This window comes from Falco naumanni, chromosome 1 (assembly GCF_017639655.2).
Source record: "Falco naumanni isolate bFalNau1 chromosome 1, bFalNau1.pat, whole genome shotgun sequence".
Lineage (NCBI taxonomy): Eukaryota > Metazoa > Chordata > Aves > Falconiformes > Falconidae > Falco > Falco naumanni.
The window spans coordinates 103,946,534-103,960,879 of NC_054054.1; the positions used below are offsets into that span (position 1 = coordinate 103,946,534).

The 14,346-nt window shown below is 42.9% G+C and overlaps 1 protein-coding gene across 4 annotated transcripts in view; it reads right to left on the bottom strand.

The window, feature by feature from the left end:
• SPNS2 (sphingolipid transporter 2) overlaps nucleotides 1-14,346 on the bottom strand; it is a 141,266-nt gene that overhangs the window by 37,603 nt on the left and 89,317 nt on the right. For 3 of the 4 annotated variants that reach the window (XM_040613699.1, XM_040613673.1, XM_040613689.1), the window contains exons 6-9: nucleotides 12,915-13,057; nucleotides 11,583-11,735; nucleotides 9,744-9,933; nucleotides 2,821-2,886 (exon numbers count right to left, since the gene is read on the bottom strand). In XM_040613699.1, coding sequence (XP_040469633.1) covers nucleotides 2,821-2,886; nucleotides 9,744-9,933; nucleotides 11,583-11,735; nucleotides 12,915-13,057 — 552 coding nt within the window. The remainder of the gene's footprint in view (nucleotides 1-2,820; nucleotides 2,887-9,743; nucleotides 9,934-11,582; nucleotides 11,736-12,914; nucleotides 13,058-14,346) is intronic. The other variant, XM_040613680.1, reaches the window with a different exon arrangement.

Sequence of the window (14,346 nt, forward strand, 5' to 3'; positions counted from 1 at the left end):
GCGGCGATAATAAGCAAACATCCTTGTTTTGCCAAGGAAATTAAACTTGCAAAGCCTCTGAAGATGCTTACCAACTTGCCCGATGGGGTTCTTAAGCTGTCATGAGATCTGTAAAACTTGGGAGAGCTATGATACATCATTTGGGATGCAGTCTCCAAAAAGCCTCATTTCTGGCATAACGAGATCAGTGGGAACAGTGTTCAGCCACTATGGCAAGCTTTTTATCCATGAAAACAGGATAATATTTATGTATATGATGAAAGTGCTACGTATTCAGCGTAAACTTAATATGATAATAATGCTTTTAAACTCCTTAGCAGCCTCAGGCAAGAAAAGGCATACTTCCGATTACACCAAATAAATAATAATCAGTAGAAATTAATTTGCCAAACATCTGAAGTGCATCTCACTACACCATATCCACACCTTTCTCTGGCTACGACATCTGACAAAGCTGCCTGTCAAACACGGTTATAGCCCTGGCTCTCACCTATTGCCTGACTACACATCCTTTCCAAACCCCTTGCATAACACGAGCACACTCCAGACCATCTGTTTACATGCTTGCATTGATCTAAGTGGATGTTTATTTATAGCACTTTTACAGGTCTACCCATGCTGATAATGCATGAAGCTGGGCATTATATATGATAGTTCATTTTTCTAAACAGACAAGAGAACGGCTAACTCAAGAGCTGGCATCAATTACCAAACCCCAATTTTCAACACGGTTTTAGTTTCTTTCCCATGTTTTGAAAACTGGAACCAAGAAATTATTTCTAATTACTTCAAATAATTTCTTACGGAGTTCTTTTACACTAAAGCAACATAAACAACCACAAATGCATCCCTACAAACTGTAGCTGACTATAGCATGCTGGTAAGACAGGTGGCAAACGCTATAAAAGCTATGACGAAGCTACAGGATACTGAAGTCACATTGAAATCGACACAAAAAATCTCAATAATTAAAACAGGGCAATGTTTTAATTTAGTACGCTTGATATAACGGGGTAGTTGGTTGAAAAACGTCTGTTGGGGTTAGCCTGAGACAAGGTAGGTCAAGTTTCGGCTCTCCCTCTGGCACAGGGTTTCTGGAGGACCTTGAACACATCCAACAGGTACCCTCCCTCCAGTGCTATGTGGGCAGCAGAGGGGACCTCAGCTGCTCTTTGGGAGTCACTGCTGGAGGACTGCAGGCGTGCTCCGTGGCCAAGCCCTTACCTGCTTCATCCAACGCTAGTGAGGCCATGAAAGATCTGCTATTTAAACCCATCAGCTAATTCTGACCAGATTGAGAGTTGGGAGGTCTCCTGGGAACATCCTAGCCAAAAAGGCAGGATGCAACAGAAAGCTCTGGCAGGAGACAGTAACGAGCAACGAGAAATATCGTACCACAATTTCTTCCTCAACACAACTGTCTGCAGGTGGCACATCTGTCTAAGTGTTGAGATACCACTTCATGAAAGGCCACAGCAGCATTGAACTCGGCACCAGCTGCAGAACCCAGGCAGGTACAGAGCAACCACCCGTTCAGCCCATGCAGAGCTCTATCGCACTGAAGCTAAACCGGTAGGAGGAACAAACCTCGGTAATTAAGAGCTATCTAATGCTGTTGAAGTACACTGATAACCTTTGTTTCTCTGTGCTTTACTCACATCTGAGAGAAGTGGAATTAACCACCCCACCCCACCTCCCAAAGCGTTCTCCGCACAAATGAGTTAAAGATTGAAAGTTACAGCAACTACAGAGCTACCTTAAAATATAAACACAACTTCGAACTTAAATCATAAACAGAACTTAAGCAGAAGCTTGAAGTTCTTTGCTGAATCAATATATCAACACCATTATCTTTACATCTAGGAATACTGAGCCAGATTGTTTTCTCGTTGATGTTTGCATAAGCAACAAATACAAGTCAAGGGAGGAGTTTTCTATTGATGCCAGACTGATTATATTTTCAGTTCTATCAACAAGCTGCCAAAAGACCTCGGGCAAGTCCTGTAATGGGTCTGTGCCTTTAGTTTCTTTCTTTTTCATACAATAAGCAACACCTCTTTAACAATGGGATTTCAACATACATTATGTTTGATAGGCTCTGTACGTCTCCGATGGAAGCATCTACAAAACAGGCAAGGTGCTCTAACAAACGTCTAGACTATTTCACATGAAAATGTACGCTGAGGTCAGCTTGCTGATTTGAAAGACTTAAAAAGCTGTATGGTGGAGAAAGAATGGAAAATGAAGGACATGAGGTGAAAAGTTCCTGACAGTTTCCTCTTGGACAAAGTGGACATAGTCCAAAAATTCTTTATACTTTCTTTTCCTCTCTCCTCTCCCAGAGGTGGTTTTCTATTGTGCATGTGTTGAATGGTAGGTTTGCTGGAGTTAAGCCAAAGAGAGAGGTAGATGGCTGCCTTTGTGGTCAGAAGAGGGAGGGAGGGAAGGATTTCCTATTGCAGAACAAAGCTGAGTTATTGATAACAAAATCCACTCATGTGCTGACTATTAGGAAACACTGGCTGATTTCTTTGCATGTGGGGTTTTGCGCAAATACTTAAAATTTGGGGAAACTATCTGAGTTCAGCAATAGTGTCCTTTCTGGACACTTAGTCTCCCTGGTGCTCAGGACAAAGGACAAGAAAAATCTTTTTTCTTTCTCTCTCTCTGCCACTTTCCTTTTCAACAAGTGAAAAAAATAAATAGTCTAAAGTAGGGGCTAGGCATTTGGAAGAAATTGTGAACGTCACGTTGTTCTTGCAAGCTGTCAAACTGCTCTGGCCACCAGAAGAGAAAGATGCTGTTCCATAGTACACTCACCATTAGTATGTCTGCTGTGATAGCCCAGTTTGAAAACAGAAGAGTTTCTCCGATAAAAATGCAAATCTGTTGTAACAAAACACACAAAAAGGAGATTTATTCACTTGACATTCAAAGGAAAAATAACCTGTCACAAACTTTCCTTTGTTGCTTATTTGTCTCAAACGTACACAATACACTCCTTGTTACTGTTGTAGTTTATCCTGAATATTAGAGAACTATAAACTTTCATCAGAGCTCTAGAGGGTTGGCCTGCAACTTTGTTAGTGTAAACTGTTTATGATCTACAGAACAGCTAAATAAAAGGTTGACACATTTGATTACAGATGAACATGAGAAGCCAGCATGAAGAGACATCCTTGGGCTTCCATGCTCACATCATTCTGTTCCAAAAAGCCAGTTAGAAAAGGCACGGCGGCCACAACTCCCTGAAACAGAGTAATTTTCATCACTAGGAATTAAATTATGTGTTAAGCTCTGTAGCAAGCCAGCCGAGGTTCTCAACCCACTATGTGCAAGATCCCTTCCTCCCCCAGTAGCATATTGCTGTCCTTTCTCAAGGGGACATAGGTCCAGGCACTATCCAACTCAAGCGTTACGCACTGGTAATATCTGTGTGCAGTCAAGACAGACTTAGAGTATGGGTTTTGCAACATCAGTGTCTTACGGTGAAATACAACTCTTGACTCTGTGGATACGGTCAGCAAGATACATTAAAAACCTTGTGGATGTAGTGGGATGAGAGCTTCTTTTTGTGCTGGTGCGGTATGAACAGCCACCACATATCCTTTCCACCTCTGGCACTCCCTCCTCACTCGCTCCCATCTCATACTGCCTTCTCAGCCACGCTGGTGCAACAGGGCCAAGCAGGGATTCAGAGCAGGACACTGAGAAGGGGCAAAGAATTTTTTCGGGGGGGAAGTAGGGGAAGGTCTTGTTTTGCTTATTTTTAACCCAAATCAGTTCTCTGGTGCAGTTCACTCAATGGTTTTACAAACAGTTATAGCAGTTAAAGAACTGGAAATGATCAAGAAGAGAAACGAATTTAACCCAGCCTTATCGTTACATGTTCACCAAACTGAATCCGATGGAGCAAGGGTGACACGGCTCCAGGAGGAACACTGCCTCCACTAAAAAGCTTTTTACTCTTATTTCAATCATGAACCGTTTGCTTTTATACTGTATGTTAACGATTTAGTGAAGAAAGGTAGGTTCGACAGGATGAAAAAAAGACAGAGAACCTTCCACACACACATTTCCCTCTTCCTTTGTGTATTATGAAGAGCAGAACACATATGCTAGTTAAACAACCAGACTTGTAAAAATCAGCTCCCCCATTTCTCCCCAGTAAGAAGGCAAGCAAAACTCCTTTAATATCTCCCCCCAAAGGCTGCTTTTGGCTCAGCTAACCCATTTCTTTTTGTGGCCTCTAGAGAGAAAACATTACTGCTGGAATTCCTGTTGGTAGTTGGGGATAACAGCTATGGAGACTGGGATTCTGGTAATTGAAGATTCCCTTTTTAATTGCCTTATGTTCAGTTTTTGTTATGTTGAATAGGCTACAACTCATTAACGAAACAAAGCCAGCAAGAAAGGCACCGTATGCTTTGCGCCGAGAAAACATGCAGACGGATGTCGTTTTGTGGTGTTCTTGTGAGCTCTGACGGGCTGACAGCCACGGCCACTGCCCCGTCCTCCTTGCTTGCACATGTGCAATCTGGGGAGAAGGAACTACAGGATCGGCAGCCATGGCATGACGTGACCACCGCAACCATCTTTCCCACACACCGGTTGAGATTGCCGAAACCCCTCTGACCATCATGTCCCTGCCAGGAACAGTTAGCTTTATTTAGCAAGTCTTACGCATTGACCTACAGAGAAAGCTTCCTCTATTTGTTTCTAAAATTGTCTTTGTTTCCCACACGTTCCCCCTCCCTATCCCCTCTTTTTGTGACTGGATCTGCTTCCTCTGTGATGGTGTCTGAGCCAGTCATTATGGCCCAGCTGGCCAGCTAGGAATCTCCTCTTCCCATTTTCCCACTGTCCACTGGTCTGCCTGCCTTGAACTTGGCTCTCACTGGAAATGACAACTGCCAAGCTAAGAAACACAGATCTGATGAATCCAGGGGCTGACAGGAGTTGAAGCCACGTGTCGTGTAGCAAGAGCATCCCGGAGCCCTGGGTGGGCTCTCAGGACCTGCTCTGAAATCTGTCCTACGACAGCTTCACAGCTGCTGTTGCTGGGGTTCTGTGGCTAGATAGATTAAATCAAGCTTGGGAAAGATGTAATCACACTTCTGAATGAGGCATCGACATGCCCTGCCTGTTCATACAGCATTGCAAACAGGCAACTGCTTGCCTTAAGCTAACACGAATTACATACACGTACCACACATACGAATCGTTACACGCAGCAAGTAAAGCTTGCCCCCTTCTGCAGGAATTCAGCACAAGTCCTATACATAAATCACTGAAATGCTACAAACTTCAGAATGCACCAGGTTTGAACTGTTGAATGTGTATTTCACCCAACATGTTTCCATGAAAACACATATTTCATATGTGGATACTGGTAAAAGGAAAAAAAGAACAAGAGGAAGATCAAAAAGTAGGACAAAAGATACTGACATTAAAAAAAAGTCCGTCCTTCAGCTGCTAATGGGGATTTATAAAAATGAGTTCATCCACTGCAAAGGGCATATGAGGATATGTGGCATTTTTGCTGGGGAGAGACTCTAGGGACGCTTACTGCAAATAGGGCAGCCTCCAGAAGAGATCAATAGCTCCTGAAATGGTCACAGTTTTGACTCCTCACACACTTTTTGAAGCCTCATTTTACACTGAGATTACAGCTTTACAGATATATCTTCTTCCGAATCCAGCTGTGTTGTATAATATCTCACCACCTCGATTTGCTGTCCAGTTGCTCATCTCTGATGAGCTGACAGAAGCTGCATCCCCCTCAAGTCTTTCTGCTTATGTGATCAGTTAGCAAATTCTGATTCCCAAAAATAATAAAGTAGGTTTCAGAGTGGTCACACCAGCAGCTTTCACAGCAAGATCTAAGCAGGTTATGAACTCCTTCCATGGCTGTTTGCAAAGTACATATCTGTCTAGATCTTCATTATCTGTATTTCCCCCCAAAACGGTGGGTAAGACACCCACGTGCACCCTTGAATTTGTGCAGGGCAGTATCAGTGCCTCAGAAGCAGGTAAGTCACCAACACCATGTCAACAGAAAGTCCCTGGAGCTGAGACTGAGATGCTGTAAAAGCTCTATGGCAAGATTTTACCCTGAGATTTTTTTTGCTTCTGCAAGACCATAAAATCTCTTTGAGGAATTGAAATTGATGTTGAAATGGAAGTAAAACAGGAACTTGGAAGAGTGTAAAAAGGAAGGCAAAGCAAAGCACGTCTCTCCAGTCATTTGGAGATTTAAACTAGTGCAAAATCTGCAGTTGAAATGTCTGAATAGTATGATACAGTGATCCATACAGCTAATGGGTTTCAAAAGAGAGGTTTGAAACCAAACATTTCAAAGAGTATGTGTTTCAGAAAAAGTGGGACCTACAGATCTGTAAATTGCTGTTTTAAGGAGCTGGAATACAACACACAAATCTATATGCTGCAATGAAACAGACAGAACTGATTGGACTATACAGCCAAGCAAGACAGTAAAAGATAGAAATACAAGTGCCTGGGCGGCTAAGTGATATAGAATGCTGTTTTATTCCACCCTTCCAGCCATTTCTACCACTGCCAATAATTTACTGGATTAGTACGAAAAAAGAAGACTGCCTACCTGCTCCAGGTAGGAGTGGCTGCTACAGAACTGGAATAGCAGCTGCCCTCAGGGATCAAAACCACCTGCAAGACAGGACTAAGCAGGGGAGAAAAAGTATGTATGTTCAGGAGAGGAGGAGAGCAGACAGTTGACAGCCTGTAAGGGACAAGGTGATCATTCTAATGGGTATGCAGGGCTTTTAAAAAAACAAACCAACCCCCTCTCCCAAACCAATAAATTAGGAAGCAAGGGCTCTGCTGATTCTTGCTGGAGTGCTGAACACTTCATTTAAGCTGATACCAGTATCAGCTGACATTAAAAACTCCTGACTGTTAACTAGAGCAGGGAGGGAGATGGTGGTCCGGTGGCTACCACAGCTCAGTGCAAGAGAACACAGTCTTGTGGGAACACATCTAAACACTTGGAAATGATAACTTTAAGGCTCTGAGCCAATGAGGGGTCCAAACCCAGTAACTCTTCAATTTTAGCATGGTGTGATCAATGACAGAAGTCTAAGGACAGTCAGAGTACAGAAGGTCTGCAAATACCACTATACTGGGGAACAGACCAGACCACTGCTCTTGCCTTTCACAGTCATACAGAACTCAAGGATGCTGTTTCAGGATGAAAGCCAGGACATGGCTATCAAGGAAGCTATCAGAGATGAGAAAACCAACCCATAAATTTTACTGTACTCTTTCCAGAACAAGCTGTTATCATGGATTTTGAGATAAGGAAGGTAACACCGTCTGTCATGCTGTCCTAGCACTGTATCTAGGTGTTCCCAGTCCAGAGTCAGAGGACAATCTTCATTTTGAACCAATGAGACTTAAAACAGAGAGTAATGAAAAACTGCTACATCATGCAACCTTGCAAGACAGGTCTCCTAGTGAAATACAAGGGAAGTAAACACCCTGGAAATCTGTAAGATTGCAGTAGCATTGAATGGCACGGAAAAAGAAGGGCTCGTGTTGGAAACTTGCCTTGAAAAAGTCAATACAACTGACATACAGCACCACTGTGATAATACCCTGTGTTAGGAGACACTGGTAGCTCCAACATAGACCACGGACCTGTTCTCTCAGTTGGGTTAGCACCTGTAACACTAAACAGTAACAGGTGTGCCATTGTTTTTATTTATTTATATGCCATGTGTGTTTATATTAATTTGTAGTGGATGGCTTGGCCACAGATCATCTAACTCCAGGTCATTTACAAATGTTAATGGTCTAAGCTACCCGGACCCTTTGTAAGTTACGAATTCTCATTTTTGCGGCGACAAAACAAAGTTAAATAGCTTGCCTGCTGTCACATGCAGAATCTATAGAGTGTTCAGATCTCTGATTCCCCAGGCGGCACATTAACTGGACTCTTAATCTGCTTCCCATGCATCAGGTCCCCAGCAGGAGGGAGCGCAAATTTAGGGCTCTGGAGAGGCACTGCTACCCACAACAGATGTGTGCTTTGGCCCAACAGCATCAGCAAACAGGCTTATATTCCTCATCCCGCCTCCGCATGCAGATATAACTTCCTTTGCAAATCATTGACTCTTTATTAGATTTACTGCTCATGCATAATAAAATAAATTGTTTCTAAGTTTGGTTAAATAATACCATCTATATTTATATATTCACACAATGCAAAATAGTCATATGGCTATTTAAAAAAAAATAAAATTCAAATGAGACCAATAACCACCTTTTGTTGCAGAATTTTTGAAACAGTATTTCCAGCTTAGAAAGGCAGGCACTTCTGCATAAAGAGACTAAACACCCCGAATGAACACGTCTGTCATCAGGTCTGAGAAAGGAGAAAATCACAGGTCTGGCTGCACAGAGGGGTGGAGGGGAATGGCAGGTGCAGGGATGCGACAGATCTCTTCACTCGGGGATGGCTGATAATGAGAGGAGGTCAATGCTTTGCCAACCGGTAACACACTCTTACAGGTTGTCTGAGGCGATCATTTTTCTGAATCAAAGGTTAGTTCTCGACCATGCCACAAACCGGAGGACTGAATCTCCTTCTGACACTTTCTAAAAAGCCAGAGTAGGCATTCTTGGTTCTGTCTTAACGTTTTTAAATGTTCACTCTTTCTTCTCATATTCCCCCATAACAATAGCAGATATATATCTGGATATAGATATATATCCAGAAAATAACCCTGGCTCAGCTAGTGCCAGAAATATAAAGAAACAAGGAACCACATAGATTAGTTGGTTGGTTAATTGTAAATGAATTCTCCTTGCTGGGTGGAGTGTGCACTGCTGTGTGGAAGATAAGGGTGGCCTTTCAGAAATTATCCCACTACCCCAACCATCTCATGCATTCAACAACTTCTCCCAGGTCCCAGGTTTCTCGCTATTACCCCGAAAGGGAACCCGGGACCTCTTCAATATACTGGATTTCTACTCACTGCTGAAAACAAGACTCTAGCCTGAGGCTGGATTATTATATTTGAGGTTTTTCCTTTTCCCTTCAGTCTATTTGCCTGGATCTAGCTGATGTCTTTTTATGTACTTCAATTATAAACACTCAGGGAGGGGCCATATTGCAATCTGCACTTGTGCAACATCAAGTATTGTGGGTTCCTGGGCTATGACTAGAACTTTCAGGTGCTACAGTAATACAGATAACAACAAATTGAAATTACATGGTAATTAATATTGGTCTGCAGCAAGCTACCTAGTTATGGAAATTAATGGCACTTACAGGTAGCCAAAAGCATGCCTGCAGGCAGATTACATTGTAATTATAATTTGGTACCACCACTGCAGCTACCTTATTGCAAGGGAAGCGGCCAGTTTTCCAAACGTTGGGCAAGAGCAATCAAGGTATGGATAGAGGTATAGATAGACCAACCCAAAGGCAGGGCAATGTGGGTTTCTGTGCACACACTAAATTTCCAGCTCTGAATTCTGATGACAGTTTGTAGGCAGGGATAAGCAGTCAAGATACCCTTTTCCCTCCAGGCGCATCTAGATAGTGCCAAAATGCCAAGGGGCAAAATGAAGGACAGTCAGAAGGGGAAAAAGGAGACCAACATCTCAGGCTTCCTGCAGGGAACAATGCACACAGTCTTCTAAGGAGTTTGGTAGAGAAAGTAAGAGTGAGACTGGCATATGCAAAGGATTATACTTACATAGGCTCCCACAATGCTGCTCTTGGCAGCGACGAAGATCAGACAGATGAAGATGGCTGATCCTAGCATGCCAACAGCACAGACAAGAGGATCAGCTCGCTGGGTTTTTAACCGGCACCATTTGGTTGCCCCTGCCCCTGTGATTACACCCAGGAAACCAGTAAAGCACGTGATTGCTCCGAAGATCAAGCTATTAAAAAAAAAAAAAGAAAAAGAAAAAGAAAAAAAAAAGAGACAGGGGTTTTGTTTGAGTTTATCCCAAAAATAGGCATGGTCTTTGAACAAATTATTAGGGCAAACTGACTAATGGAAAGCACATTGGCTTTGCAAATTTAGAATAAAATAAATGAGCTTCCCTGCTGAGTGCTTGTGATTTTAGCACTCTTCCCCTGTGATTAAGAAAAACACAGCATATGAAATTCAGCCTTGTTCACAGGCATTGATCAACATGCAAAGAGGTGCAAAGGGCTCACACTGCTTCTTTGCGTGGGACTGAGCTTCCTATAAAGTGCATTGTACAGCTAATTATGTATGCACAAAACTAAGTAATAACCTGTACATCGATCACATAAGGGGAAATCATGGACAGAGCAGGCACTAGGAACCTTAAGGGAAAGGAAACGACCAAAATTTTAAATGTCAGAGACTTTCAACATACTTTGACTTTCTAACTCCCTTCAGACGACTTCAAAGAAGCCTTCTTTTGCTGTTAGGTTATACATTTGAAATGTGTTAATTTAAATTTAACGAGCCAGGAGCTGTCAAGGATTCTCCCTACTGTACGTGCAGGACTTGGATTACAGACAGAATTTTTGGCAACTCCGTTAACAGCAGCTCCAGGGCAGCTCAAAATATAGGTGTCGTCAAGGAGTGGAAAACTTCTCTTTGTAAACAGCAGATGGGCAGTCAGACTGCAGCTGTATTTTCTGCTCGCTGCATTTTTGCAGAACAGACTGAGACTGCCCGCTGGACACTCTAGTTGATGGTACTTCAAACTACTAAGTAGTTTACTTGAGATGAGACTGTGTCAGCTAGAGCAAGAAGGTTTTACTAATACCATTTTTCCCTCACAAGCTAAAAAGCGAAAGAGCTGACAAAAGGCAGTTTTTTGTATCTTTTATTCACCTGGATAAATGCTTTTTTAGCATTTTCTGGTTTGTGCCATCACCGTAAAGCACAGAACAATGAATTACTTTTCATAGTTTATGTGCTGCACGTGACATTATATAACTGGGACTGGAAAAACCCAACCACTGTATAACATCAAGCATTCCAGACCAAAGTGTCCCAGATCTGCACCATTCTTCAGCAAAGATCAGCCTACACAATAGTACACGGAGCAATGAAACACGCTGACACACTGAAGTCCTTCCCCACACAGAAACAAAAGCCTGCAGGGTTAGTCCCTGCAGCCTTTAGGGGAACCAGTCCAGCCTCTGAATTACAGCCACCTCTGAATTATAGCCACCACCGTGGCTGCCCAACCTGCCAGCTCATTCTGCTGCTATCACAGGTAAGTATGGGTCTTAAGAAACCAGATTCTCAGCTCTCCAAACATCCTCTAAGGCGAAGACAAAAGTATTTTTTCTACTTCTGCACTAACGGCCTGGGAACTAAGACAGAGCTGAGGTCATTGCTTCTGCCTTGGTTTGACTTCATGCAATGAAGAAGAGAAATAAAACCTAGTTTACAATCCCAGCATTTCCTATCATTGTTGCAAAGACCTAGAGGAAATTACAGACATTCTAGTAACTTGACTCTGTGGGACTTGCCTGTTTCCTCTGGTACAGCCCTCACCCCCTTATCCCCCTCTTTAAAGCAGTGGAGTATGAAGCTCACCTATCTTTGGTGCTGCAGGGCTGCGAGCTGCAGGTCTCCGCTGTCTTCTGCACGACCTGTGCTCTGTGAAGGTAGAGAGGGATCCACATGCCAAGCGCCCCTGTGGCAAAGGAGACAGCTGAGGTGGCCAACGATGAGAACACGTAGCTGCGGCTGTGGAGACGGCAAGAGGCAAAACCAAGGGAAGGTTCAGTGGAAAAAGTGAAAAAGCAGGAGCCCCAGGACAGCAGCCTGTGCTTTGGTGACAACACAGTATTCTCCCATACAAACCACCTTTGCCAATGGGCAGAGAAAAGACAAGGTACAAAGCAATAGAGAATAAGCAGCACAGAATATTTCTTCATTAGTGATGCTCCACTGATAATAATGTACTTAACCCTTCAGAGAGACCATTTTTTTGTGGGACTGTTTCAGAAGACATTCAGTACTTAGTCACTAAGACATCATGTGTGAACCACAGGGCTTTCACTGTAATATCACCTGTTTATCTGGATGACTAGTTTCACTTCTCCCTCCCCATTTATGCCACCATGTGATTACTACTTGGATAAACTACCAAAATAAGTAATACATAAATATTGATATATTAACCATCATCACTTTTCATAGTCCTTTGAGACTGGATGACAATACCAGGAAGGCATTCTAGCTGGCAGCTCTAAAAATGAAGGACACCACATGTTTTCCATCAAAATTCCAATGTAAGACTGAATTCACCAGTGCAAGTATTTGCATATTCACAGGCGAGTTTTCTGGAAGCAAGTACAGCTGCTTCAACACTCACAAGCATGCGATCTTTTATGCACATATACAAGCACCCAAGCACATTCAGTGCTCGTGCATGCAGTCACATGTGGCTGTATAAATATATATATTTAAACTTGTCATGTAGCGCAAGCTTTTGTGTATCTTCTCCTCTTAAATTGCTCTGGCATTTAACTCTCTTTTTCCCCTCAGCACATTAGCTCTTTCAAGGAAGAAAAAGGATCTAAGCGTCTGAACAACAGTGGCACAACAATTAGTACAGGAACACAGCAATTTCTACACTTCAAAAGCCTTGATTTGTCTGAAGTATGAGCCAAACAAAGCAGACGCTCTCTTAGATCCCAATCTTGGAAAGGTTAGAGCAAAAACTGGAATCTATCGTTGTCACTACAGTCGATGCTTCATGAAAACATAACCGTGATTTTTTTCCCTAGGTCCACAGACTAAACTTCCTGCAACTCCCTGCGTGTGAGACCTTCCAGTCTCACAGCTCTAAGAAGTACAGGCCATTGGATGTTCCAATTAAGCGTTAGAGGCAAGGCACGCCTTTTACTAGAGTGCTCTTACTTTCTAATCAGCGCTTTCATGTCTCTTAGCCACGAGGTCCGAGCCTTCAGCTGTCCCCCAAGTTGTTCAACATGTCCTCTTTTAGCAGCAGGTACAAATATCAAGATGAGTGTCCCTGTTATCATTCCCAGGAGCGGAGATACCTGCAAGAAAGGAACAGGGAATTAGCGCAGAAGTCAGGAGGGTTTGCTATGACTAGTCAGTAAGAAGCAGATTATATTAGTTTCGTTTCAGTGACTTGATTCTTTACAGCTAGCCAGAATCCGTAAGCACACTGAGGCATCTGCTCACTTCCTTCCTCCCTGTCATTCCCTGGACCTCTTATCTCACTCTGGAAGCAAGCAGCTCTGAGAATATTCTGATTAAGGCAGCCCATTTCTTTGTGTTATTAAAGTACCAAGATTCATCTAAACACAGTTCTTCAGTGCTGTTTAACTCTTTGGAACCCTACTCCCAGCTGGACTGAGAGAGCAACTAGTTTGTGGGAGAGTGCATAAGGCTTTTAAAGGCAATGAGGCTAGGTAAAAGATTTCTGGATGTAGGTAGTATGCTGGCTTGAAAACCCTTGCTTGACAGGCATCCCTCTTCCAGCTAACCCAAATGGCTTCCCATTTTCAGGCGGCTTCCTCCGATGACCTCAGTGTACAGCAGACACTGAAAATTCAGGCTGGAAGATAGGAAAATGACACATTGAAGGGTTAGGTTTCCGAGTTTCCAACCCTTTCTCCCAATGACTAGAGAAAAATACAGCGATCCCACATTGTTTTGCAAGCTTCAAACATGAGTCTTGTTTTCACACTGACATTCCAACATCATCAGAATGGTAAATAGCTCCATTAGGAAAACAGGAACATAGATTTTCACTGAACTATCATCACTTCTATGCACGCTATTTTAAAAATAAATTCCTGTTCCAAAAAAAACACGCTTCCAATAATAATCTGAGAATGGCCTTTACACATACAGCAGTGTTTCATGCCCAAAGCTGACAAACCCAGAATTCTTCTAGGCAAGGGGAGACAAAAATATTTCAGAACTGGGAATTCAGGAAAATCCCTCATCCAGGGATAAATGAAGCCTGATACAGTATCTTTACTACAGTTGAACACAAGACACAGCACTGGCAAAATAAATGGAAATGCTGGGCTTTTCTAGGGCCATATCATTTAAAGCCTCTTTGATTTTCATCTAAAGGCTTAATGCCCCAATGGGACAATATCCACCGAGACCCAGTAATGCTCCAATGAAACAATGATATTACTGCCACGGCCAGAGACAAAGCTGCCGCTTGCCAGTGTGCCCTTCTGTCTTCTTCAGCCCCCTGAAGTACAGATTATTGCTGACCTCTCCTGGATCTGGAGACCACAGGAGATCCTAGAGGGAAGCATCACCTAGGGGAATCTTTCACATCTCACAAGAGCATAATAACTGA